General features: G+C 43.4%; 1 protein-coding gene and 1 long non-coding RNA gene across 4 annotated transcripts in view; both read left to right on the top strand.

Moving 5' to 3' along the window:
* The window catches only part of LOC110521773 (tensin-3), a 66,496-nt gene that overhangs the window by 21,718 nt on the left and 17,886 nt on the right, over positions 1-26,892 (top strand). For all 3 annotated transcript variants that reach the window (XM_036968977.1, XM_036968974.1, XM_036968976.1), the window contains exons 3-5: positions 4,808-4,929; positions 6,008-6,119; positions 6,203-6,274. In XM_036968977.1, the coding sequence (XP_036824872.1) occupies positions 4,808-4,929; positions 6,008-6,119; positions 6,203-6,274 (306 nt within the window). The remainder of the gene's footprint in view (positions 1-4,807; positions 4,930-6,007; positions 6,120-6,202; positions 6,275-26,892) is intronic.
* LOC118945798 lies at positions 24,586-26,342 on the top strand. Its single transcript, XR_005040913.1, has 3 exons — positions 24,586-25,293; positions 25,451-25,547; positions 25,639-26,342. It is a non-coding gene; the product is annotated as an uncharacterized LOC118945798 (long non-coding RNA).

The following is a 26,892-nucleotide window of genomic DNA, read 5'->3' as shown; positions in this document are numbered from 1 at the left end:
CACAGCTAGGATTATATGTAGCAGTGCCTAAGAAAACATAGCTGTATTCGTTGCAGTGGGAACTGTACTGTATGTATCAGGACAAGGGGATAATGTGACAAACAAACTGGTGTAATGACAATTAACTAGATGTGAACTGTGTGTGTGTGTGTGTGTGTGTGTGTCTCCTGCCTTAGGTACCTGAATGCAACCCTACTTTGCAGGCCTTTTTCTGGCACCTGTATTAGGGTAAAACTAGGCATCAAAATAAGACATTATGAGACATGTAATGTATTGTTGTTTGTGGTTTCCAAAAATCTTTACATGTAAAAGGTCAAATACGTTCAAATTCAGTCATCAATTCGAAATAATAAATCTTTCAAACAATGAACCATCAATTCAAATTAGGCAAACCAAATGGTCATTCAATCAGACAACAGCAATCAATCAAACACAAAAGAATCAGGAGAATCCATCCATCAGTCACTCAGTCCACAATGTTTCTTTGTGTTGGGGGAGGGGAAGGGGTGGAGTCTGAGCTGGCAGTTGCTGGATGAAGGTGACAGTTGTGGTTGGTCGGTGCTATGTCCAGGGTTGGTGCTGGTGTTGGGGCTGGAAGTTGTGTTGGTTCTGGTGTGATGAGTTAAATGAGTGAAAAGGGAAATTGGTTGCAAAAGCCAGAACCAATTTGTGTCTGCGGGCAGGAGTTGTGAAAGAGAGAGAGTTTTAGATATGCGATATACATTTTAAAATAAATTCCAAATATAGTTTACATATTTATTGTCCTATCATGATAGAACGATCCCCAATCCTATATCCTAGACACCAACACACTAAGAAGGAGTCCTTATCTGTTTTATAGGCCTACTGCAAGTAGCCTATATGCAGCCAAGACAGAAAGATTAACACAGTCAGAGACCCACTAAAGCAGCACCGCCCACTCAAGTGTCTGAGCCTGTCTGGCAGGGTTGGTCCTATAAAGCCAAAGCCCCCAGATGGGTGAGCATAATATCGCTCAAAGCCACTGATGAGAACCTTGATGACCTTGTACCTCGCCGGTGGGGATTCTGGTGGAGTACCCCCACCCAGTGGCAGTGCTGGCAACACTACAGAAGCTGCAGTAACCCTTGGGGATGAGGTCACACTCGGACAAATAGAGAGGGGGCCTGGGATCACAAAATCATAGAGTGGTCTGACTGCACTGGGGTGATTGGAAAAATGGTCACAACGGGGGACCAATGTGAGTGTTTGTCGGAGGAAAGGGGTGTGTCCGAGTTCCATAAGCTAGGACTAGACATTGGTTAAATCAAATCTCCCAATTCTTGCTCAATTTGGCATGCCTTCTCAAACAGCTACAACTGTATACACATTCACACATCAATCAAGTCTCCTCTTGAGTTGGGCTTGGGGTTGGAACAACTGTTGAACATCTGAGCTTTTGGTTGTTTGTGGGGGAGGGGTGGAGAGAGTGTGCGTATGTATCCCACATATGTTGCTATGGGGTAATGATGTTAGGGACAGGGTAGGATGATTCACAATAATTGTTTGACAAAATAATAATTGCTTGCCGAAAATGTAATTTTTGTAATGTCATTTCTAGTTATTGGTAACAATCCTTCATAGGAAGGTCCTACATTATTACACATACTGTTCGTTAATTGTGGAAACAAACTAAGATATGCAATCATTTTCTACATGATATATATATATATATATATATATATATTGTTTTTATAACTACATACAGCATAATCAAGGTGTGGGCATTGGAAAATGCTTTTGGCTGTTGATCTGCTTCTTTTCTCTAGCTTGCATAGTGTGCTCTTTTCAAAGAATGGGTCTCTGGGGGGGCCCTGGTATCCAGGTGGGCAGGGGTGGTCTGTCAGTCAATTTGGAAGACAACCCAACTTGGGATGCGGGGAGGTTTTAGCGGGTAGTGGAGAAGAATTGGAGGTTTACTCAGTCGCACTGAAAATATCATGTATGGACACTCAAGCATCATGGTACTTTTTAATGGTAAGTTAACAAACATATATTATGATAAATGAAATTGAAGCTTGTATCTCATTAAGGCAAATGGTGAAATTTGTATAGCCAGTTGTAATTGTTAATGGCTTTGCAGATGATAAAAAAAAACACGATCAGTATTTACCTGGCTAAAAGATAAGGAATATAATGTCTACTCCAACGGGCAAAGAAACACGAAAGAGGTGATGATATTAATTAACGATCATTTTATCCAAATGTGTAAGTGTACTACATTACTTAATGGATCACAAAGAAATACAACTTTTACATGACCATGTAGTTTACCAATAAAATGGTCTGACAGTGAAGTGGACCAACTAGGTATTTATATCCTAAAGAAATACATTCTCACTACAATACATTTGAATAGAAAGTTAGCAAAAATAGATAACATGTTGATACCATCATGGAAAGAAAAATACCTGTCTGTTTGTGGAAAAAATCACCCTGATTAACTCTTTAGTCATACACTAGTTTACCAAGTTGCTTATGGCCCTGCCTACACCTAACAACTTGTTTTTAAAATTATATGACAGCTGTGCCATGCAGGTTGCAAAATAGTTGGGAGAGATTTACATTGTACCGATTCTATGGCACATGGTTTATGAACTGAAACACAAAATGACGCTGGATTCAAAGCTTAGATTTTTTACATTTAAATGATTATACAAAATGATTAAAACAAATATAATGTCATATATATGGGGGATACAACCATCCCAGCTTTGCAGATTTTTTCTTCTAAGGGACGGAATCATTAGATTACATTAGATCACTAGATCACCCATATGTAGTTTGTTTTTGGTCGCAGGTTCAGGAATGGTTGAAGAATTGTAACATTTACTTGGAGATAACTCTGCAAATAGCACTGCTGGGTGATTTGGAAAGTCTTAGTCAATCGATCAATAACATAACAATACTCTTAGCAATTTTTTTTTTATATACAATCTGTAGAAACTATGAGAATATACATTTTAAAACTTTTGTGAAAAATCACAACACAATTGAACAATATATGGGGGACTAAAACTAACAAAAAACAATATAACTAATGTCAAATATACTGTAAATAAAATGTATATAGTATGTATAAGCCTGAAGTAGAAGCCTAAGTGGTGTTGTCCATTAATTCACTCCAATCAGAGAGGGATGATAGGGTTGGGGGGAAAATAAAGAAGGAAATACATAAAACATTTGTGCAATACCAGTCAAAAGTTTGGACACACCTACTCATTCATATTTTTATTATACATTGTAGAATAATAGTGAAGACATCAAAACTATGAAATAAAACATATGGAATCATGTAGAAACCAAAAAAGTGTTAAACAAATCCAAATCTATTTTTGATTTTAGAATTTTCAAAATAGCCACCCTTTGCCTTGATGACAGCTTTGCACACTCTTGGCATTCTCTCAACCAGCTTCACCTGGAATGGTTTTCCAAAAGTCTTGAAAGAGTTCCCACATATGCTTAGCACTTGTTGGCTGCTTTTCCTTCACTCTGCGGTCCAACTCATCCCAAACCATCTCAATTGGGTTGAGATTGGGTGATTGTGGAGGCCAGGTTATCTGATGCAGCAATCCATCACTCTCCTTCTTGGTCAAATAGCCCTTACACGGCCTGGAGGTGTGTTGGGTCATTGTCCTGTTGAACAATAAATGTTAGTCCCACTAATCAAAAACCAGATGGGACCAAACCATTTCGCTGCAGAATACAGGTTAAGTGTGCCTTGAATTCTAAATAAATCACTGACAGTGTCAGCAGCAAAGCACCCCCAGACCATCGTCCTTCCTCCTTCATGCTTCACGGTGGGAACCACACATGGAGAGATCATCCGTTCACTTATATGGAGGTTGGAACCAAAAATCTCAAATTTGGACTCATCAGACCAACGGACCCATTTCCACGGGTCATTGCTTGTGTTTCTTGGCCCAATCAAGTATATTTTTCTTATTGGTGTCCTTTAGTAGTTCTTTCTTTACAGCAATTGGACCATGAAGGCCTGATTCATGCAGTCTCCTCTGAACAGTTGATGTTGAGATATGTCTGTTACTTGATCTCTGTGAAGCATTTATTTTGAATGTAATTTCTAAGGCTGGTGACTAATGAACTTATCTTCTGCAGCAGAGATAACTCTGGGTTTCCTTTACTGTGGCGGTCCTCACGAGAGCTAGTTTCATCATAGCGCTTGATGGTCTCTGCGACTGCACTTGAAGAAACTTTCAAAGTTTTAGAAATGTTCCGTATTGACTGACCTTCATGTCTTAAAGTAATAATGGACTGTCGCTTCTCTTTGCTTATTTGAGCTGTTCTTGACATAATATGGACTTGGTATTTTACCAAATATGACTATCTTCTGTAAACCACCCTTACCGTGTCACAACACAACTGATTGGCTCAAACGCGTTAAGAAGGAAAGAAATTCCACAAATTAACTTTTAACAAGACACTCCTGTTTAATTGAAAATAATTGTGGGTGACTACATCATGAAGCTGGTTGAGAGAATGACAAGAGTGTGCAAAGCTGTCATCAAGGCTAAGGGTGGCTACTTTAAAGAATCTCAAATCTAAAATATATATATTTGATTTGTTTAACATTTCTTTGGTTGCTGTGTGTTATTTCATAGTTTAGATGTCTTCACTATTATTCTACAATGTAGAAAATGGTACAAATTTAAGAAAAACCCTGGAATGTTCATAAAAAGGCTGCAAGCAAAAACACACATGATCTATTCTCTCTGTTTCTCTCTCTCTGTGTCTCTGTCTCTATCTTTCTGTCTTGTCTTTCTGTCTTCAGGCTGGAAGCACAGACAGGCCAGTGATGTCACAGATTACCCAGGGTTCCATAGTCCGGGTTGGAGCGGAGCCCAGACGTTCCAGAACTCTCTGATCTTCAGGCCCAACCTTCTTCCCTCCCAGGTATACACACACACAACACCTCAACTACCCACCTCCCAGTTAAACACACCACCCCCTACTGGTTACACACCTGCTATACACCATAATACGCAATAGTCATGGGTATGCTAGGAGTTCTTTTCCTTGGTCATGATCAAGCGGTTAGTAAAAACACCTGGCTATGTCCATGGTTAATCTATGTGTCATGCTCTGACCTTAAATATCTCTGTTTTCTTTATATTTTTTGGTTAGGTGTAACGAGGATGGGCATGCTAGTTTTTGTATTGTCTAGGATTTTGTATGTCTAGGGGTTTTGTAGGTTTAGGTAATATGTATGTCTATGGTGGCCTGATATGGTTCCCAATCAGAGGCAGCTGTTTATCGTTGTCTCTGATTGGGGATCATATTTAGGTAGCCATTTCCCATTTTGTGGTTGTGGGTTCTTGTTCTATGTTTAGTTGCCTGTCTACAGTACTCATTTTTTTTTTTACCTTTATTTAACCAGGCAAGTCAGTTAAGAACAAATTCTTATTTTCAATGACGGCCTAGGAACAGTGGGTTAACTGCCTGTTCAGTGGCAGAACGACAGATTTGTACCTTGTCAGCTCGGGGGTTTGAACTTGCAACCTTCCGGTTACTAGTCGAACACTCTAACCACTAGGCTACCCTGCTGCCCATATTAGCTTCACGGTTTGTTTTGTTATTTTGTTCGTTTATTCAGTGTTCATTCTTAAATAAAGAAGAATGCTGCACCTTGGTCTCCTTCATATGATGAACGTGACACTATGTTGAATTCCATTCAAACTACAGTAGTTCATGTTTGTGTTGGTGTGAAGCAGAAGAACTGTGGTGGTCAGGCTGTTTTGTCTGAATCGCTGAGATTCATGGTTTGTGTCCCAAATGGCACCCTACTCCATATAAAGTGCGCTATTTTAACCAGAGCCCTCTGCAGTCCCTGGGAAAAGTAGTGCACTATAATGGGAATAAGGTGCCATTTGGGATGCAACTCTCACACCTATTCTCATGGCAGGGCAGCATGAATGGCAAGAACAGTCACACACAGATCACAAGTCTGCCCGGCATGTGTGTGTGTTTACAGCATGGCCGTCTCTACAGGATGGAGGACTATGAAGGACAGACTCCAGTGACGGAGAGCTGTGACATCGTCCCACCCACACCAGCATTTCCTGTTTCTCCTCCAACGCCCTATGGTAAGAGACAGCGAATAAAACAGTTAAGGTGTGTGTGTGTGTTATTATATCATATCTGATCAGACATCTTCTCTCTTCCCCAGTGAAAAGTTGTCCAGTTGTCTCTTACATGAGGCATAGCAAGGGACAGTGGGAGATGAGCAGAACATCACAAGGTACATTTATACTCTGTTACTATGTGTGTTTGTATTTGTATGCTTTTTGTGTGTGTGTATGTGTGAGTGAGCGAGAGAGAAGAGAGAAAGATGTTCCTGCTTGGTTGTAAAGAACGCCCAGTGTAAACCCAAACCTTTGAGTTGTGATTAATGCTGGACAGAGTTCAGAGGCAGGGTGGAATCCTTAAGTGGTACGCATAATCCATTATACTTTCATTATTATGCCCCCACTTTGCCCTCCGAACCTGGCCTCTCCACTGCTGATGTGCACATGGTTGCATTTTGTAATACCGAATGATGGGCATGAGGGATTTGTCTAGGGTCACTAACCCGTAGGGCTCTGGTAGCCTAGCGTTTAAGAGCGTTGGGTTAGTACACAAAAGGTTGCTGGTTTGACTCCCCGAGCCGACTATGTGAACAATCTGTTGATGTGCCCTTGAGGCACTTAACCCTAATTGTTCCTGTAAGTCACTCTGGTTAAGAGTAAGAGTTTCTGCTAAATTACAAAAATGTTACTGTAGATAGGAGTTTTGTGAGATGCATTGGTATTCATTGTCCTATTTAGGATGTTTAAGTTTGGGACAAACCAGAGGTAATGGGGAAATAAAGAGATCATTCTCATTCTATCCCATTGACAGAAGCCAGTCCAGCTGATACTGTAAATCATGGTATAATTAACCCACTGTACAGAGATGAAGTGACTTCTGTTGGCAGGATGCCCACATACAAAACAACTACAGTTCAGTGGCCATGCATGACTCCAACAACATCATTAAGTTTGCCGACAGCACAACGGTGGTGGGCCTGATCACCGACGACAATTAGACATCATATAGGGAGGAGGTCAGAGACCTGGCATTGTAGTACCAGGACAACAACCTCTCCCTCAATGTCGGTAAGACAAAGGAGCTGATCTTGGACCACAGGAAACAGAGGGCTGAGCACGCCCCAATTCACATCAATGGGGCTGTAGTGGAGCGGTTTGAAATGTTGAAGTTCCTTCACTAAGGATCTATCACATCCAAACACATCAACACAATCGTGAAGATGGCACAACAACGCCTCTTCCCCCTCAACAGGCTGAAAAGAGTAAAAAAGTTCAACAGCTGCACCATTGAGAGCATCTTGACTGGCTGCATCACTGCTTGGTATGGCAACTGCTTGGCATCTGACCGCAAGGCGCTGAGTGCCTACTACAGAGTGTAGTATGTACAGCCCAGTACATCACTGGGACTGATCTCCCTGCCATCCACGACCTCTATACCATGCGGTGTCAGAGGAAAGACCAACAAATTGTCAATGACTCCAGCCACCCAAGCCACAGACTGTTCTCTCTGTGCACACACACACACACACACACACACACACACACACACCACATACGCTGCTGCTAGTCAGTTTAACCCTACCTACTGTATATGTACAGTACATAGCTACCTCAAAGACCTTGTACCCCTGCACATCGACTCGATACTAGTACTCCCTGTTTATAGCCATGTTATTTTCTACTCCCTATATACAGCCATGTTATTTGTATTCATTATTCATAGAATCCTTAGCTGGACCCCCTCCATGGCCATAAAAGTAAATATGCAACCCCTGACCTTCAAGAATGCATTGGAGGAAACAGATTGCAGAGGCTCTGTAGAAGACAATGCAGAGTGGTCAGTGAGAGGAAGGGGAGGGGGGCCTACTCTATCTAGACAGAGGGAATACTCTCTCTCTCTCTCCTCCCTCCCTCACACACTCTCTCTCTCTCTCGCTCTATCCCCCCCCCCTCTATAAAATGCGTACTCAAGCAGTGTCACACCAAGTCAGTAGCGAACAAACAACTATTTTCCAATGAGGAGTGGAGGGGAGTGCAGTGTAGCATAGGAATGGGACACGGTTTGTCTCTGTGTTCTGTTCCAGTTCCTAAATGACTTCCCTCACGACCACAGAAGTTTAACCAGAGAACACACTGCTGCCTTACAACAGAGTTAATAGTCAGAGAGATGAAATGTAGAGGAGAGAGTGAGTGAAAAGGGACAGAGGGGCAGTGAGCAAGTGAAAGTGGGAGGAGAGGGAGAGAACAGACAGTTCTCTCATTTTAATTACTCCCTTATTTGTGCCGGGGGGGCAGACAAACATTCTTCAGCACCATGGAAAAGACCAGCTGAGCCAGAAGGAGAGACAGAAAGGAAAAGAGTGATAGAGGATTCAGTAAAGAAAAAGAGAAAAGTTCAGAGTTTTAGAGAGAGAAAGCGGCAGAGGAGAGAGGGGAGAGAGAGGAGATCTGTTTAGCTGTGGCAGTGTGCAGCTCCAGTTTCCTCCAGATAGACACAGTGGGATAGTCCTCTGAACATCTCTCCATCATGACTGCTTCTCTCGGTATGTACTGTTACTGGACACAGTGTGTGTGTGTGTGTGCATTTGTTTTTATTATGGATCCCTGTTAGCTGCTAAGGCAGTAGCTTCTCCTCCTGGGGTCCGGCAAAATGAAGGCAGTTATATACAATAAAAAAAACATCATATTACAATTCACAACAGATTTCACAAAGTGTGAAGTGTGTGCCCTCAGGCCACTACTCCACTACCACATACACTATTAATATGGATTTGGTGCCCCCTTTGCTGCTATAACAGACTCCATTCTTCTGTGAAGGCTTTCCACTAGATGTTGGAACTTTGCAGCGGTGACTTCTACCATTTAGCGACAAGACCATTAGTGAGGTCGAGCACTGATGTTGGGCAATTAGGCCTGGCTCGCAGTCAGCGTTCCAGTTCATCCCAAAGGTTTTCGATGGGGTTGAGGTCAGGGATCTGTGCAGGCCAGTCAAGTTCTTCCACACTGATCTCGACACACCATTTTTGTATGGACCTTTTTTTGTGCACGGGGAAATTGTCATGCTGAAACAGGAAAGGGCGTTCCCCAAACGGTTGCCACAAAGACTCTCTCCAGATACACTGTCCCCATCCATACAGCCAGCTGGGTTCTCGGTACATCACGCAGACAGGAATAAAGAACTCTATGGGACAAAGAAACGTGGTGGTGTATGTTTCATAATTAACTACTTATGGTTTGATTCTGATAACGTACAAGTAATTTTGTTCCCCCAACCTAGAATACCTCATAATCAAATGCAAATCAAATCTTCGGTAATAGTCACAGCCACGTATATTGCCCCTCAAGCCGATACCATGACAGTCCTCAAGGAACTATACCGGACTTTGTGCAAACTGGAAAACACATATCCTGAGGTCGCATTTATTGTAGCTGGGTATTTTAACAAAGCAAATTTGAGGAAAATGCTACTGAAGTTATACCAACACATTGACTGTAGTTCTCGAGCTGCTAAAATGCTCAACCACTGTTACTCCCTCTTCCGGGATGCCTACAAGGCCATCCCCCGCCCTCCCTTTGGCAAATCAAATCACGACTCCAATAGGCAGAATCTCAAACAGGAAGTACCCGTGTTAAGATCTATTCAATGCTGGTCTGACCAATCGGAATCCAAGCTTCAAGATTGTTTAGATCACGCGGACTGGGATATGTTTCCCGGGTAGCCTCTGAGACGTATACACGGACACAGTGACCTAGTTCATAAGGAAGTGTATAGGGGATGTTGTTCCCGCTGTGAATATTCAAATCAAATCAAATCAAATTTTATTTGTCACATACACATGGTTAGCAGATGTTAATGCGAGTGTAGCGAAATGCTTGTGCTTCTAGTTCCGACAATGCAGTAATAACAAGTAATCTAACTAACAATTCCAAAACTACTGTCTTGTACACAGTGTAAGGAGATAAAGAATATGTACATAAGGATATATGAATGAGTGATGGTACAGAGCAGCATAGGCAAGATACAGTAGATGGTATCGAGTACAGTATGTACAAATGAGATGAGTATGTAAACAAAGTGGCATAGTTTAAAGTGGCTAGTGATACATGTATTACATAAGGATACAGTCGATGATATAGAGTACAGTATATACGTATGCATATGAGATGAATAATGTAGGGTAAGTAACATTATATAAGGTAGCATTGTTTAAAGTGGCTAGTGATATATTTACATAATTTCCCATCAATTCCCATTATTAAAGTGGCTGGAGTTGAGTCAGTGTCAGTGTGTTGGCAGCAGCCACTCAGTGTTAGTGGTGGCTGTTTAACAGTCTGATGGCCTTGAGATAGAAGCTGTTTTTCAGTCTCTCGGTCCCAGCTTTGATGCACCTGTACTGACCTCGCCTTCTGGATGATAGCGGGGTGAACAGGCAGTGGCTCGGGTGGTTGATGTCCTTGATGATCTTTATGGCCTTCCTGTGACATCGAGTGGTGTAGGTGTCCTGGAGGGCAGGTAGTTTGCCCCCGGTGATGCGTTGTGCAGACCTCACTACCCTCTGGAGAGCCTTACGGTTGAGGGCGGTGCAGTTGCCATACCAGGCGGTGATACAGCCCACCAGGATGCTCTCGATTGTGCATCTGTAGAAGTTTGTGAGTGCTTTTGGTGACAAGCCGAATTTCTTCAGCCTCCTGAGGTTGAAGAGGCGCTGCTGCGCCTTCTTCACGATGCTGTCTGTGTGAGTGGACCAATTCAGTTTTTCTGTGATGTGTATGCCGAGGAACTTAAAACTTGCTACCCTCTCCACTACTGTTCCATCGATGTGGATAGGGGGGTGTTCCCTCTGCTGTTTCCTGAAGTCCACAATCATCTCCTTAGTTTTGTTGACGTTGAGTGTGAGGTTATTTTCCTGACACCACACTCCGAGGGCCCTCACCTCCTCCCTGTAGGCCGTCTCGTCGTTGTTGGTAATCAAGCCTACCACTGTTGTGTCGTCCGCAAACTTGATGATTGAGTTGGAGGCGTGCGTGGCCACACAGTCGTGGGTGAACAGGGAGTACAGGAGAGGGCTCAGAACGCACCCTTGTGGGGCCCCAGTGTTGAGGATCAGCGGGGAGGAGATGTTGTTGCCTACCCTCACCACCTGGGGGCGGCCCGTCAGGAAGTCCAGTACCCAGTTGCACAGGGCGGGGTCGAGACCCAGGGTCTCGAGCTTGATGACGAGCTTGGAGGGTACTATGGTGTTGAATGCCGAGCTGTAGTCGATGAACAGCATTCTCACATAGGTATTCCTCTTGTCCAGATGGGTTAGGGCAGTGTGCAGTGTGGTTGAGATTGCATCGTCTGTGGACCTATTTGGGCGGTAAGCAAATTGGAGTGGGTCTAGGGTGTCAGGTAGGGTGGAGGTGATATGGTCCTTGACTAGTCTCTCAAAGCACTTCATGATGACGGATGTGAGTGCTACGGGGCGGTAGTCGTTTAGCTCAGTTACCTTAGCTTTCTTGGGAACAGGAACAATGGTGGCCCTCTTGAAGCATGTGGGAACAGCAGACTGGTATAGGGATTGATTGAATATGTCCGTAAACACACCGGCCAGCTGGTCTGCACATGCTCTGAGGGCGCGGCTGGGGATGCCGTCTGGGCCTGCAGCCTTGCGAGGGTTAACACGTTTAAATGTCTTACTCACCTCGGCTGCAGTGAAGGAGAGACCGCATGTTTCCGTAGCAGGCCGTGTCAGTGGCACTGTATTGTCCTCAAAGCGGGCAAAAAAGTCATTTAGTCTACCTGGGAGCAAGACATCCTGGTCCGTGACTGGGCTGGATTTCTTCCTGTAGTCCGTGATTGACTGTAGACCCTGCCACATGCCTCTTGTGTCTGAGCCGTTGAATTGAGATTCTACTTTGTCTCTGTACTGGCGCTTAGCTTGTTTGATAGCCTTGCGGAGCGAATAGCTGCACTGTTTGTATTCGGTGATGTTACCAGACACCTTGCCCTGATTAAAAGCAGTGGTTCGCGCTTTCAGTTTCACACAAATGCTGCCATCAATCCACGGTTTCTGGTTAGGGAATGTTTTAATCGTTGCTATGGGAACGACATCTTCAACGCACGTTCTAATGAACTCGCACACCGAATCAGCGTATTCGTCAATGTTATCTGATGCAGTACGAAACATCTCCCAGTCCACGTGATGGAAGCAGTCTTGGAGTGTGGAGTCAGCTTGGTCGGACCAGCGTTGGACAGACCTCAGCGTGGGAGCCTCTTGTTTTAGTTTCTGTCTGTAGGCAGGGATCAACAAAATGGAGTCGTGGTCAGCTTTTCCGAAAGGGGGGCGGGGCAGGGCCTTATATGCGTCGCGGAAGTTAGAGTAACAATGATCCAAGGTCTTTCCACCCCTGGTTGCGCAATCGATATGCTGATAAATTTAGGGAGTCTTGTTTTCAGATTAGCCTTGTTAAAATCCCCAGCTACAATGAATGCAGCCTCCGGATAAATCGTTTCCAGTTTGCAGAGAGTTAAATAAAGTTAGTTCAGAGCAATCGATGTGTCTGCTTGGGGGGGGGGGGGATATATACGGCTGTGATTATAATCGAAGAGAATTCTCTTGGTAGATAATGCGGTCTACATTTGATTGTGAGGAATTCTAAATCAGGTGAACAGAAGGATTTGAGTTCCTGTATGTTTCTTTCATCACACCATGTCACGTTGGCCATGAGGCATACGCCCCCGCCCCTCTTCTTACCAGAAAGATGTTTGTTTCTGTCAGCGCGATGCGTGGAGAAACCCGTTGGCTGCACCGCTTCGGATAGAGTCTCTCCAGTGAGCCATGTTTCAGTGAAGCAAAGGACGTTACAGTCTCTGATGTCCCTCTGGAATGCTACCCTTGCTCGGATTTCATCAACCTTGTTGTCAAGAGACTGGACATTGGCAAGAAGAATGCTAGGGAGTGGTGCACGATGTGCCCGTCTCCGGAGTCTGACCAGAAGACCGCCTCGTTTCCCTCTCTTTCGGAGTCGTTTTTTTGGGTCGCTGCATAGGGTCCACTCCGTTGTCCTGTTTGTAAGGCAGAACACAGGATCCGCGTCGCGAAAAACATATTCTTGGTCGTACTGATGGTGAGTTGACGCTGATCTTATATTCAGTAGTTCTTCTCGACTGTATGTAATGAAACCTAAGATGACCTGAGGTACTAATGTAAGAAATAACACGTAAAAAAACAAAAAACTGCATAGTTTCCTAGGAACGCGAAGCGAGGCGGCCATCTCTGTCGGCGCCGGTTGAATATTAAAACCTACCCAAACCAGAAACCATGGGATAGATGGCAGCATTTGTGCAAACCTGAAAGCTCGAACAACCATATTTAACCATGGCAAGGTGACTGGGATTATGGATGAATACATTGCCTTCCTCCGTAAGGCAATCAAACAGGCAAACTGTCAGTACAGAGACAAAGTGGAGTTGCAATTCAGTGGCTCAGACACGAGACGTATGTGGCAGGGTCTACAGACAACCACGGATTACAAGGGAAAACCAGCCATGTTGTGAACATTGACGTCTTCCTCCCAGACAAGCTAAACACCTTTTCACGCTTTGAGGATAACACAGTGCCACTAACGCAGCCAGCTCACAAGGACTGTGGGCTCTCGTTCTCCGTGGCTGACGTGAGTAAGACATTTAAGTGTCACCTCTACCTTATCTGACACCCTAGACAAACTGCAACTTGCTTACCGAACCAATATATCCACAGACGATGCATTCGCCATTGCACTGCACAGTGGCCTATCCCACCTGGACAAGAGGAATACCTATGTAAGAATGCTGTTCATTGACTATCGCTCAACAGCAGAGTACACTTCAAGCTCATCATTAAGCTCGGGGCCCTGGGTCTGAAACCCGCCCTGTGCAACTGGGTCCTGGACTTTCTGACAGGCTGCCCCAGGTGGTGACGTTAGGAAACAACACCTCTACTTTGTTTATCCTCAACACAGGGGCCCCACAAGGGTGCGTGCTCAACCCCCTCCTGTACTCCCAGTTCACCCACCCTTTCACGCCTCCAACTCAATCATCAAGTTTGCAGATGACTCAAGAGTAGTAGGCCTGATTACCAACAATGACAAGACAGCCTACCGGGAGGAGGTGGGGGCCCTGGTGGAGTGGTGCCATGAAAATAAACTCAACGTCAAAAAAACAAAGGAGCTGACCGTGGACAGCAGAGGGAGCATGCCCCTATCCACATTGATGGAACCTCAGTGGAGAAGGTAAAAAGCTTAAATTCCTCGGCGTACATGTCATTGACAGTCTGAAATGGTCCATCCACACAGACAGCGGGTAAGGAGGTGCAACAGCGCCTCTTCAAACTCAGTAGGCTGAAGAAATGTGGCATGGCCCCTAAGACCCCCATACACTTTTACAGGTGCACAATTGAGAGCATCCTATTGGGCTGATTCGCTGCCTGGTATGGTACCTGCACCGCCCGCAACTATAGGGCTCTCCAGAGGGTGGTGCAGTCTGCACAACGCATCACCGGGGGCACACTGCCTGCCCTCCAGGACACCTACAGCACCCAATGTCATAGAAAGGCCAAAAAGATCATCAAGGACATGAACCACCCTAGCCACTGCCTGTGGAGAGAAACTGAAAAACATATCTCAAGGCCATCACTGTTAAACAGCCATCACTAACATAGAGAGGCTGCTGCCAACATACAGACTCAAATGTCTGGGCACTTTAATACATGGACTTAATACAGGTATCACTAGTCACTTTAAATATCAGCGCTTTAATAATGATTACATATCCTACATTAGTCATCTTACATGTACATATATACTGTATTCTATACCATCTACTGCATCTTGCCTATGCTGCACGACCATCACTCATCCATATATGTATATGTACATATACTTATTCATCCCTTTACATTTGTGAATAAGGTAGTTGTTGTGAATTTGTTAGATTACTTGTTAGATATTGTGGCATTGTCGGAACTAGAAGCACAAGCATTTCGCTACACTCGCATTAACATCTGCTAACCATGTGTATGTGATATAATAAAATACAATTTTACTTGATTTGGATGTCAAGAAGCTTGGCCCCAGTGATGTACTGGGCAGTACGCACTAAAAATCAAATCGAATACATTTGTATTTGTTTCATGCGCCGAATACAACCGGTGTAGACCTTTCAGTGAAATGCTTACTTACAAGCCCTTAGCCAACAATGCAGTTAAAAAAAAAAAAAAAACTAAAATATGAATAATAAATAAAAGTAACAAATGATTAAATAGCAGCAGTAAAATAACAATAGCAAAACATAAGTTATTACAGTTTTTAATGTTCCGTTGGTAGTTTAATCTTGCTCGTAAGTCATCGATTTAATTATTCAAAGAGTGCACATTGGCCAATAGAACGGATGGCTGTCGGGGTTTACTCGCTCGCCTACGAATTCTCAGAAGGCAGCCCGACCTCAACCCTCTTTCTCTCTTCACGCACATTTTGGGGATTTGGGCCTGTTCCCGAGAAAGCAGTATCTTCTTCACGTCGGACTCGTTAAAGGAACAAGCTTCTGCCAGTTCGTGGTGAGTAATCGCTGTTCTGATGTCCACAAGCTCTTTTCGGTCATAAGAGACGGTGATAGCAGCAACATTACGTACAAAATAAGTTACAAACAACGCAAAAAACTCCGTAGCGACGTTCGGTCAGATGCCGAGCAGTTGCCATACCAGGCAGTGGTGCAACCGGTCAGGATGGTCTCAGTGGTGCAGTCGTATAACTTTTTGAGGATCTGGGGTCCCATGCAAAATCTTTTCAGTCTCCTGAGAGGGAACAGGTGCTGTTGTGCCCTCTTTTCAACTTTCTTGGTGTGTTTGGACCATGATATTTAGTTGGTTATGTGGACACCAAGGAACTTCAAACTCTCAACTCGCTCCACTTCAGCCCTGTCAATGTTAATGGGGGCCTATTCGGGCCTTCCTTTTCCTATAGTCCATGATTAGCTCCTCTGTCTTGCTCACATTGAGGGAGAGGTTGTTTTCCTGGCACCACATTGCCAGGTCTCTGATCTCCTCCCAAACTTAGTGATGGCCACGCAGTTGTGGGTGAACTTTGAGTACAGGAGGGAACTAAGCATGCACCCCTGAGGGGAACCAGTGTTGAGGATCAGCATTGCAGATGTGTTGTTGCCTACCCTTACCACCTGGGGGTGGCTGTCTGGAAGTCCAGGATCCAGTTGCAGAGGGAGGTGTTTAGTCCTCGGGTCCTTAGCTTAGTGATGAGCTTTGTGGGCACTGTGATGGTGAACGCTGAGCTGCGTTCTCAAATAGGTGTTCCTTTTGTCCAGGTGTGAAATGGCAGTGTGGAGTGGAGTTGAGATTGCTTCATCTGTTGAGGCTGTATGCAAATTGAAGTGGGTCTAGGGTTTCCGGGTTGACGGGGTTGATGTGAGTCATGACCAAACTTTTAAACACTTTATGGCTACCGACGGGAGTACTACGGGGTGGTAGTTATTTAGTCAGTTTACCTTCGCTTTCTTGGGCACAGGGACTGTGGTGGTCTGCTTGAAACATGTAGGTATTACAGACTCGGTCAGGGAGAGGTTGAAAATGTTTGATGACACTTGCCAGTTGGTCCACGCATGCTTTGAGCACATGTCCTGGTAATCCGTCTGGCCCCGCGGCTTTATGAATGTTGACCTGTTTAATGTGATTAGCATCACGTTGTAAGTAACAAAAAAGAAATCCCAGGACATAGACATATCGTATATGGGCAGAAAGCTTATATTCTTGTTAATCTAACTGCACTGTCCAATTTACAGTAGCTATTACAGTGAAAGAATACCATGCTATTGTTTGAGGAGAGTGCACAATTATGAACTTGAATGTATTAATTAACCAATTTGGCACATTTGGGCAGTCTTGATACAACATTTTGAAAATATATGCATAGGTTCATCGGATCAGTCTAAGAAATTTGCACATACACTGCTGCCATCTAGTGGCCAGAATCTAAATTGTGCCTGGGCTGGAATAATACATTATGGCATTTCTCTTGCATTTCAAAGATGATGGTACAAACAAACAAAAAATACATTTATGTTTTTCTTTGTATTTTCTTTACCAAATCTAATGTGTCACTTTCTCCTACATTAATTTCACATTTCCACAAACTTCAAAGTGTTTCCTTTCAAACAGTATCAAGAATATGCTTATCCTTAATATACAAACAAGGGTATGTAGGATGTGAGTACAGTGGAGGTAAGCCTAGGCGTTGAGTGACGATGAGAGAGGTTTTGTCTCTAGAGGCACCATTTAAGCCAGGTGCGGTCACCGCATGTGTGGGGAATGGAACATAAGGGCTAGGCATATTGATGAGGGCTGGAGGCTCTACAGTGAAATAAGAGAAAAATTACTAACCAAAACAGTAATAGACAAGGCATATTGACATTAGGGAGAGGCATATGTAGCTGAGTGATAATAGGGTCCAGTGAGTAGCTAGGTGAGCTGGAGGCATGGCGATTAAGACAGCTAGCAGGCCGGGGCTCGAAGCAGGCTAGCAGATGGGCCTCAGGGGGACTTCGCAACGGGAGAGTCTGTTGAAACCCCCGGTTACGTCGACAGACCAGTCGTGATGGATCGGCGGGGCTCCTTGTCGGCGGCAAAAGCTCTAGGCCAATTGGCAGAAGGGGTATTAAAGCCCAGGAATTATCTGATAGAATTCTTCGGCTAGCCAGGAGAAGTGCCTAGCTCGAGGCTAGCTCCAGGTTAACTGGTGCTTGCTTCGGGACAGAAACCCCCTCGGACGGTTACATCGGTAGACCATTCGTGATGGATCGGCTTGGCTCCGTGTCGGCAGCAAAGGGTCCAGGCCAATTGGCAAAAGAGGTAATTGAAGCCCGGGGATTGCTTGATGGAATCTCTTCGGCTAGCAGGGAGATGGGCCTAGTTCGAGGCTAGCTCCAGGCTAACTACTAGCTAGTTAGCTGGCTAGCTGCTGAAGGGGGTTCCAGTTCAAAAGTGTAAAAATAGCAGATCCATACCACATTGGGTAAGGCGGGTTGCAGGAGAGTATGTTCAGTCAGTAGATGGAAAATGAGATATTTTTTATATATATACACATACGAAATATATACAAAGAAAAACAATATATACACAAGGGATGGGACAAGACAATCAAAACAGACATCCCCACTGCTACGCTATCTTGGAAGAGGGCGTAGTGGTTTCTTTGCAGCAATTCGACCATGGAGGCCTGATTCAAGCATTCTCCTGAACAGTTGATGTTGAGATGTGTCTGTTACTTGAGCTCTGTGAAGAATCTATTTGGGCTGCAATTTCTGAAGCTGGTAAATAATGAACATATGCTGCACAGAGGTAACTCTGGGTCTTCCTTTCCTGTGGCGATCCTCATGAGAGCCAGTTTCATCATAGCGCTTGATGCGCTTGAAAAAAACTTCTGCACTTGAAATTTGAAGAACTTCAAAGTTCTTCAAATTTTCCGGATTGACTGACCTTCATGTCTTAAAGTAATGATGGACTGTTTTTTCTCTTTGCTTATTTGAGCTGCTCTTGCCATAATATAGACTTGGTCTTTCACCAAATAGGGCTATCTTTTGTATACCACCCCTACCTTGTCACAACACAACTGATTGGCTCAAACGCATTAAGAAGGAAATAAATTCCACAAATTAATTTAACAAGACACACCTGTTTATTGAAATGCATTCAAGGTAACTGGTGCGGCAGGTAGCCTTGCGGGTAGGAGCGTTGTGCCAGTAACCGAAGGTTTACTGGATCGAATCTCTGACCCAACCTGACAAGGTAAAAATCTGTCCTTCTGCCCCTAAGCAAGGCAGTTAACCCACTGTTCCCCGGGCACCGATGCCATGGATGCCAATTATGGCATACCTACACACCTCTCTGATTCAGAGGGGTTGGGTAAAACGCGGAAAACACATTTCATTTGAATGCATTCAGTTATACAACTTACTAGGTATCCCCCTTTCCCTTACCTCATGAAGATGCTTGAGAGAATGCCAAGAGCGTTCAAAGCTGTTATCAAGGCAAAGGGTGGCTACTTTGAAGAATCTCAAATATACAATATATATTGATTTGTTTAACACTTTTTTTGGTTACTACATGATTCCATATGTGTTATTTCATAGTTTTGAGGTCTTCACTATTATTCTACAATGTAGAACATACAAATAAAGAAAAACCCTGGAATGAGTAGGTGTGTCCAAACTTTTGACTGGTATTGTATGCTTGAGCTGATAGTGCAGGGTGAGCTGCACACAGTAGACTTCCTACTTACTGGGCCAAACCATTTATTCTCTCTTTTTCTGTCTTTCTTTTCCCGTTCCTTCTCTCTGTGCTTATATTGTGTTATCTCCCTCCATTCTGAGGTTCTGTGAGAGCACCCTTCTCTCCCCCTCTCTCTTGCAGACCCCTGGTATTTACACATGGCTTCTGGAATGTTTCTTGTGTGGTTGGCCTTTCTCTCTCTCGCTGCCTTCTCCCTCTCTCTTTTTTTCCTTCTCTCTCACTCCCTCTCTGTTACTCTCTCTCGCTCCCTCTCTCTGTTACTCTCTCTCTCGCTCCCTCTCTCTGTTACTCTCTCTCTCACTCCCTCTCTCTGTTACTCTCTCTCTCTCGCTCCCTCTCTCTGTTACTCTCTCTCTCTCGCTCCCTCTCTCTGTTACTCTCTCTCTCTCGCTCCCTCTCTCTATCTCGCTCCCTCTCTCTGTTACTCTCTCTCTCGCTCCCTCTCTGTTACTCTCTCTCTCTGTTACTCTCCCTCTCTCTCGCTCCCTCTCTGTGTGTTACTCTCTCCTGTTTGCGTTAGTGTTATTATCTACTCTACTCTTCAATCTGCCCATAACTCTCTCTGGTTTCTCAAATTCCAGTGAGTAGGGAAAGCTTTCAGGCCAAATAAAACAGAGAGGGGGACAGGGGAAGCTGATTTAAAACACAACAGAGAAGAGGATAGGTGAAGTTGATTTAAAGGGACGAGCCTGCTAGTTTGTCTTCTGTGCAGGTGAATGCTTTAGAGTCTAGCTAGCCCCTGAGAGGTCCCGAGAGGAACAATGGGGGAGGAGGTGCTAATGGGGGTATTGTGCACTATTAATTTTGATGAATAACTTCCAGATAGGATGAGAATAATGAGATTGTGTGTGCACGCGAGGTCTCTCTCTGTGTCTCTGTGTGATCCAGTGATTAGCTGTCAGACTGGGCCTCTAAGTGTGTGTGTGTGTGTGTGTGTGTGTGTGTAGGGGAGCGAGCGAGAGCACATTCCTGTGGTCAATAGGGAGTTTTGTGGATGCTAGTGCCTTCGTTCCTGCGTAGTGTGAATGTATGTTTGAGAGAGGGAGAGAGAGAGGTATGTGTGAATGTTTGCTTGCTTTTTAGTGTATGTAGGCTTGCCTGAATATGTGTGTATGCGTGCAGGAATGTGTATACATACATGCGTGTCTGTGTGTGTGTGTGTTTGGGGTTCGGCAAGAATCATGCCCATGGTTCGTTTCCATCTAGAAGTGGTACTACATGGTTCTGTCCTAACTGAGGAGTCTTTGTCTTCTGTGTGTCAGACTGTCAGGGACAGACAGCAGAGAGAGAGGAGGAAAACACGCCAGGGGAAAAAGGAGAGTAAAATACTAAGAGAAGAGAAAAGAGGAGAGGACCAGACGAACAGTCAGTTTCCCAGACAGAGATTAAAACTAGTCCTGGGCTAAGTAGTCCCTAAAAAAAACTTGATTTGAACACACCAATGGTAACATCTTATTATTTTACCTAATTTAAATAAGTATCGCCTTGTAACCAATACCACAGACGGTGGGTTCATGGAAGGGAGTGGTTTACATTGCTAGGTAGTCTAGTTGTTCCAAAATTTGACTGCACCGTGTCAGCAAATATAATTTGTGGTTTCCATTATTCATCTAAGGCAAAGATACCTGAATGTTTCCGCTTTCATCTGGTTTGGTGCAGGCCCCCAGTGTCTGGTCTGGAGATTGAAGTCACAAGCTCGACTGGAAAAAGCTCTGGTCTGCCCTAGAAAGCCTATGTACGACAATATTTTGGGATATTTATTTTGATCAAGTTCAATCCCCACAGTGAATTATTTTAAAGTTTGCTACAAATAAATACATGTCATTAAATAGTGATCTATTCTGACTACTACATTGGTCGTTTGTCTGTCCAGCAGGCTAGGATCGGAGGTTCCCTGTTGACTCTCAGCAAGGATGAAAGTGACTACATTGACCGTAATCCTTTGCTAGTTACGGCCACTTTCACCATAATCTTTAGCAATTTTTTGGTGCCACTCGGCCCCCATTCACCAATATCGCGTGCTTCAAATTCAAATGCTTCCGGCTTCATGCGCCATCAGAAGTTTTCAGTGGATTACGTCAGCGCTATAACTATATACTGGTGGTAGCTAACAACTGGCTAGCTACATTGTAAAAAATTTCCTGTAAATTACAGGCAGCACAGAAGCCAGTAAATTACCGTAGAGTTTCAGGACCTTTACTATAACACACATTTACAGCTTATTACTTGAACACCTAACTACAGCAACATGCTGAATTTACAATGCATTACTGGAAGGATATTGGTTAGTAAACTGTCTCAGATTTACAGTCGTCAGGATGTCATGTGATGATCCCAGATAGTCCTAAACCATCCCAAACCATTATATGTAAAGTAATAAAATGGCATGGGGGTTTTAAAGGTCCCAAACAATCATTCTGATTCCCATGTAAAATAGCCTTTCGAGTGACTAAAGCATTTAGCAAAAACACAAATGTTTTCACATGTGAAATGTCACATTCGAAGTGTTCCAAATACACGTTTTTCACTTATGAAATGTCATGTGAAGTGTTCCAAAAACAAGTGGTTTCACACGTCTAATGTATTTATTTAGCAAGAATACATTTATCCACTGCTAAACGTGGCTCAGAATTAAGTCAATAATTCTACGATTATCTGACAACACCAACGAAAAAGTAGCAGTGCTCAGGGGGTACTTGATTGAGTGTGCATAAATGCTCTTGGGATTTGAACATTCAACCGTTTGGTCTGGAGCTCATTAATGTCTCAGCAGTGCCACCAGACATTTATTTGTTGCCAAGAACATACGCTGAGTATACCAAACATTTGGAACCGCTACTTAATTTTTTAAAGCTACTTTATTAACTGTAGCTGATAAAGTGTGAGGTAGAGGTGGAGCGAGGTGACGCTCTAGCACGTGCTGGGCTGTGTGTGTTGGTTACTGTGAGTGTGAGAGAGTGACACAGCCCTTACAAAATGTACCATGGTACTACTATGTTACTTAAGCAATAAGGCCCGAGGGGGGTTGGACTATGGCCAATATACCATGGCTAAGGGCTGTTCTTAGGCACGACACATCGCGGAGTGCCTGGATACAGCCATTAGCCGTGGTATATTGGCTATGTACCACAAACCCCTGAGGTGCTTTATTGCTATTAGAAACTAGAGCAGTAAAAGCAAATGTTTTGTCATACCCATGGTATACGGTCTCATATACCACGGCTGTCAGTCAATCAGTATTCTGGGCTGGAACCACCCAGTTTATAATTAAGCAATAGGACATGAGGGAGTGTGGTACTGTATATAACCAATATACCCCGTCTAAGGGCTGTTCTTACGCATGACGCAATGCGGTGTTGCTGGATACAGCCCTTAGCTGTCACGATCGTCGTAAGAAGCGGACCAAAGCGCAGCGTGGTGTGAATGCATCATTTTAATAGATGACGAAAAAACACGAAGTAAACTGTACAAAACAATAAACGAATAACGACCGTGACGCTATAGTAAGAACTGTGCTGACACAAGCAACTAACATAGACAATCACCCACAACCCACAATGACAAAACAGGCTACCTAAATTTGGTTCCCAATCAGAGACAACGACTAACACCTGCCTCTGATTGAGAACCATATCAGGCCAAACACAGAAACAGACAAACTAGACATCCAACATAGAATGCCCACTCAGATCACACCCTGACCAAACAAAACATAGAAACATACAAAGCAAACTATGGTCAGGGCGTGACATTAGCCATGGTATATTAGCCATGGTATATTGGCCATATACAGGTGTCTTATTGCTATTATAAACTGGTTACCAACATAATTAGAGCAGTAAAAATAAATGTTTTGTCATATCAGTGGTATACCACGGCTGTCAGCCAACCAGCATATAGGGCTCAAAACACACAGTTTATAATTACATTTATACCATGGTACTACTAGAGTACTTTCGCTTATACAGTGGTATAGATGTGGATCATGGAAATACCATTGCGTCAACCTCCATTATACATTCTACCATGTTAAAGTACAATCATGCTAAATGGTAGCAAAAATGATCATAGGGTACCATCTTTATTATTTGTGCGTTACCGTAGCACAATGGCAGTATAATGCATTAAATAAATAAACCCCACAAGGTCAAAAGAGGTTGGTTGGTATTATGTTGATAACTTTTTATACCAGTATGGGCGAGTTTCTGATAAAGTCAGAGGTCCTAGTTTGTCTGTAACAGCGAAGAAAAAGGGAAATACAGTGGTTGCTCCACTAAAAGTTTAGTGATTGTGCTGCGGCACTTAGAGGTAGTTTGTGGTTTAGTACTGCACCCTGCGTCACCACTTCACTCCTCCAGACCAGCGCAAGGGGGAGTTAGAGCACTGATTATGCTTTTGGGTCCCAAGGCGCTACTGTGTCTCTAACTGACAATGAATGGGAGACATAAACCTAAATAGAAATGGATAATTGTGCACGACTTCAGTATTACTTACTCAACTGTTGTTACACTAAGGTTTTTATTCTAAGAGAAACTTAGACCACGCTTAGAGTGTGGAAATGTTTTTGCTCTTACTGTAGTACCGCCTCAGTGGCGCAGCGGTCTAAGACACTGCATCACAGTGCATACTGTGTCACTACAGATTCTGGTTCAATACCTGTGCCGGCCTCAACTGGGAGACCCAAGAGATGATTGTAGGTTTTTGGTTTCTCTCCCTTTAAAAAGAGAAATAAATCATTCAAAATAACAAACTGGCTGTATTTACAAATTAGTAACTATGTCTCACCCCATGTTCAAGAATGGCCTTTTCTTGCTCATTTTACGTTATTTGAAAACAAAATATTCTCCAAAATGTATTGTTATTTTTTAAACAATGCTATTATTATTATTAATTTAGAATTATATAAAAGCCCCTTGGATATTCTCACAGACATATTTTTAACCCTGTTATTAGCAGGACAATATATATTGGTCATACTGGTCATGGCTCCCGTGTGGCGCACAATGGGATTTCCTTTGCAGTTCTCCAGCTGTATCCACTGAAATAGTGGTGGGCGCACGAGGTTCAAGACATGAGGGCAAGGCAGAGCCGCGCACAGAAGATGGACCTAGCCTATGGGGAATGGAGGAGGAGGAAGGGGGGGGGGGGGGGGTGCTACCCCGCCCCACCCCACCGGGTAGCACAGAGCCACACTTTAAGGGGCATTGCACTAATAATGGCGCTGACTAGGGAAACGTTCCCGCTGTTGGTGCCAGTTTGCATGTTCAAACTAAAACAATGCAACTAATAATGGCGTGAAAAATGTCTCTTTGATATTAATTCGGAGGACAGATATTATTAAATATTAAAGCATTAGACCTCTCACTAAAAGCGTCAGTCAAAAATAAATGAAAAGCACACATTTATAAATCCCAAACTCTAAACATAATTTAGAAAGGTAGATACAAATTATTTGTGACATTGTGGTTACAATAAAGAATGTAAATAAGATGTAAACAATATGCTCTGTTTTTACTTACTTACAGTAGTGATGGAAAGCTGGTGGCATTTTGAAAACAGGTTTTCAAACACTTTTAGCCTGATTAGCAGCATAATCAAAGTGAAGACAATCTGCGATATGCTGTATACTTACGGCCTATTGTAAGCTGAAAGTCACACCTGTCCAGTACTCACCCCACCACAAACTCCACCCTTAACACAGTTACCGTTCAAAAACGAGCTGTTTATCTAAAAAAAAAAAAAAAAAAAGAGGACAGACGAAATGGACATCGTTTTCATCAAGCCAGCTTCTTTCTATGGCGCTATCTGTTCTAGGGTTAGGACCGTAACCACGAGAGGACTTTACAATGAGGCAGAGCTGATCACCAAAACTAAAGGTATTTTGCTTTCAGTGCATTTTCTTTAAAAAAATGTTTATATAGCCTATCAATATGTAGGCATACTGTGTAATAAAATTGATAATTAAATAAAAAGTTAAATAAAAATACACAATACAAACTATTGTTTACTAAAAACGTAAATGTGTTTTTGCAGAGCATACAACCATGCCGACAACCATTCGTGGAGATCAGTGGAGAAAGGGCTGGACAACTGGCCGCACCGTAAAAAACGCATGGTTGCCAAGAAAGCGGTTAGTTTTGCTAGATTCTTAAAATGTGTACGCAGCATATGTGTGTTGGAGTCACTTTTAATTCTTAATTGATCTACCATTTCTATCACAGACCACTGTAATCGATGGGGCTCAGGGTGGTACCATTCTGCTCATCTGATGAAGATGCACATGGATCAGATTCAAACTTTGAAGACTGAGATTGAGTCATTAAAGGCAGACCAGCATAAAAAAAACATTGCCGCCCAGATCTAGTGTGTGTGTGTGTGTGTGTGTATGTGCCTGTGTGTGTGTGTGGCTGTTTGTGTGTGTCCTCGTGTGTGTGATTGCATCATGGAACGTGTAATTGCTGTAATTTGAGAATGGCAGTGACATCAGCTCCTCTTGACTGTTGACCATTAACCTCTAAAGTTTAAGGCCTGTGACTGATCCTCTTCAATCTCAGAGGGATCAGCACGGGGTCAACGGTCTACACAAGTCTAAGGGCCGAAACCTGTTGCTCTTACTTTTAACAATAAAGAAGCACTTTTATCAACTTCCACTGCCCTCCAACAGTTGTTGTAATTACTTTTCACTTCAATTTGTTCCTTAATTAATGCAATTTGGTTGGACAGTGTGGTAGCGGCAGTGGCTCCTTCCCCAATACTCCAGACAGAAAGAGGGGATAAAAGTAGAGAGATGGATGGATGTGATATTAGGTTGCATCATCAGTTTTGCTTATCTCGAAATGAGTTCTCCTTTAACATGTTAACCATCCTAGGAATACGTGGGACGCACACATATACACGCACCCATCGACATACAGTTGAAGTCGTAGGTTTACATACACTTAGGTTGTAGTCCTTAAAAGTTGTTTTTCAACCACTTCACAAATTTCATGACACAAGTCATTTTTCCAACAATTGTTTACAGACAGATTATTTCACTTATAATTCACTGTATCACTATTCCAGTAGTCAGAAGTCAACATACACTAAGTTGACTGTGCCTTTAAACGGCTTGGAAAATTCCAGAAAATTATATCACGGCTATAGAAGCTTCTGATAGGCTAATTGACATAATTCGAGTCAATTGGAGGTGTACCTGTGGATGTATTTCAAGGCCGACCTTCAAACTCAGTGCATCTTTGCTTGACATCATGGGAAAATCTAAAGAAATCAGCCAAGTCTGGTTCATCCTTGGGAGCAATTTCCAAATGCCTGAATGTATCACGTTCATCTGTACAAACAATAGTACACAAGTATAAACACCATGGGACCACGCAGCCGTCAGACCGCTCAGTAAAGAGACGCGTTCTGTCTCCTAGAGATGAACGTACTTTGGTGCGAAAAGTGCAAATCAGTCTCAGAACAGCAGCAAAGGACCT

Source organism: Oncorhynchus mykiss, chromosome 30, assembly GCF_013265735.2.
Source record: "Oncorhynchus mykiss isolate Arlee chromosome 30, USDA_OmykA_1.1, whole genome shotgun sequence".
Lineage (NCBI taxonomy): Eukaryota > Metazoa > Chordata > Actinopteri > Salmoniformes > Salmonidae > Oncorhynchus > Oncorhynchus mykiss.
The sequence above is the reverse complement of the archived record's forward strand: the minus strand, read 5'-3'. Positions and strand labels throughout refer to the sequence as shown.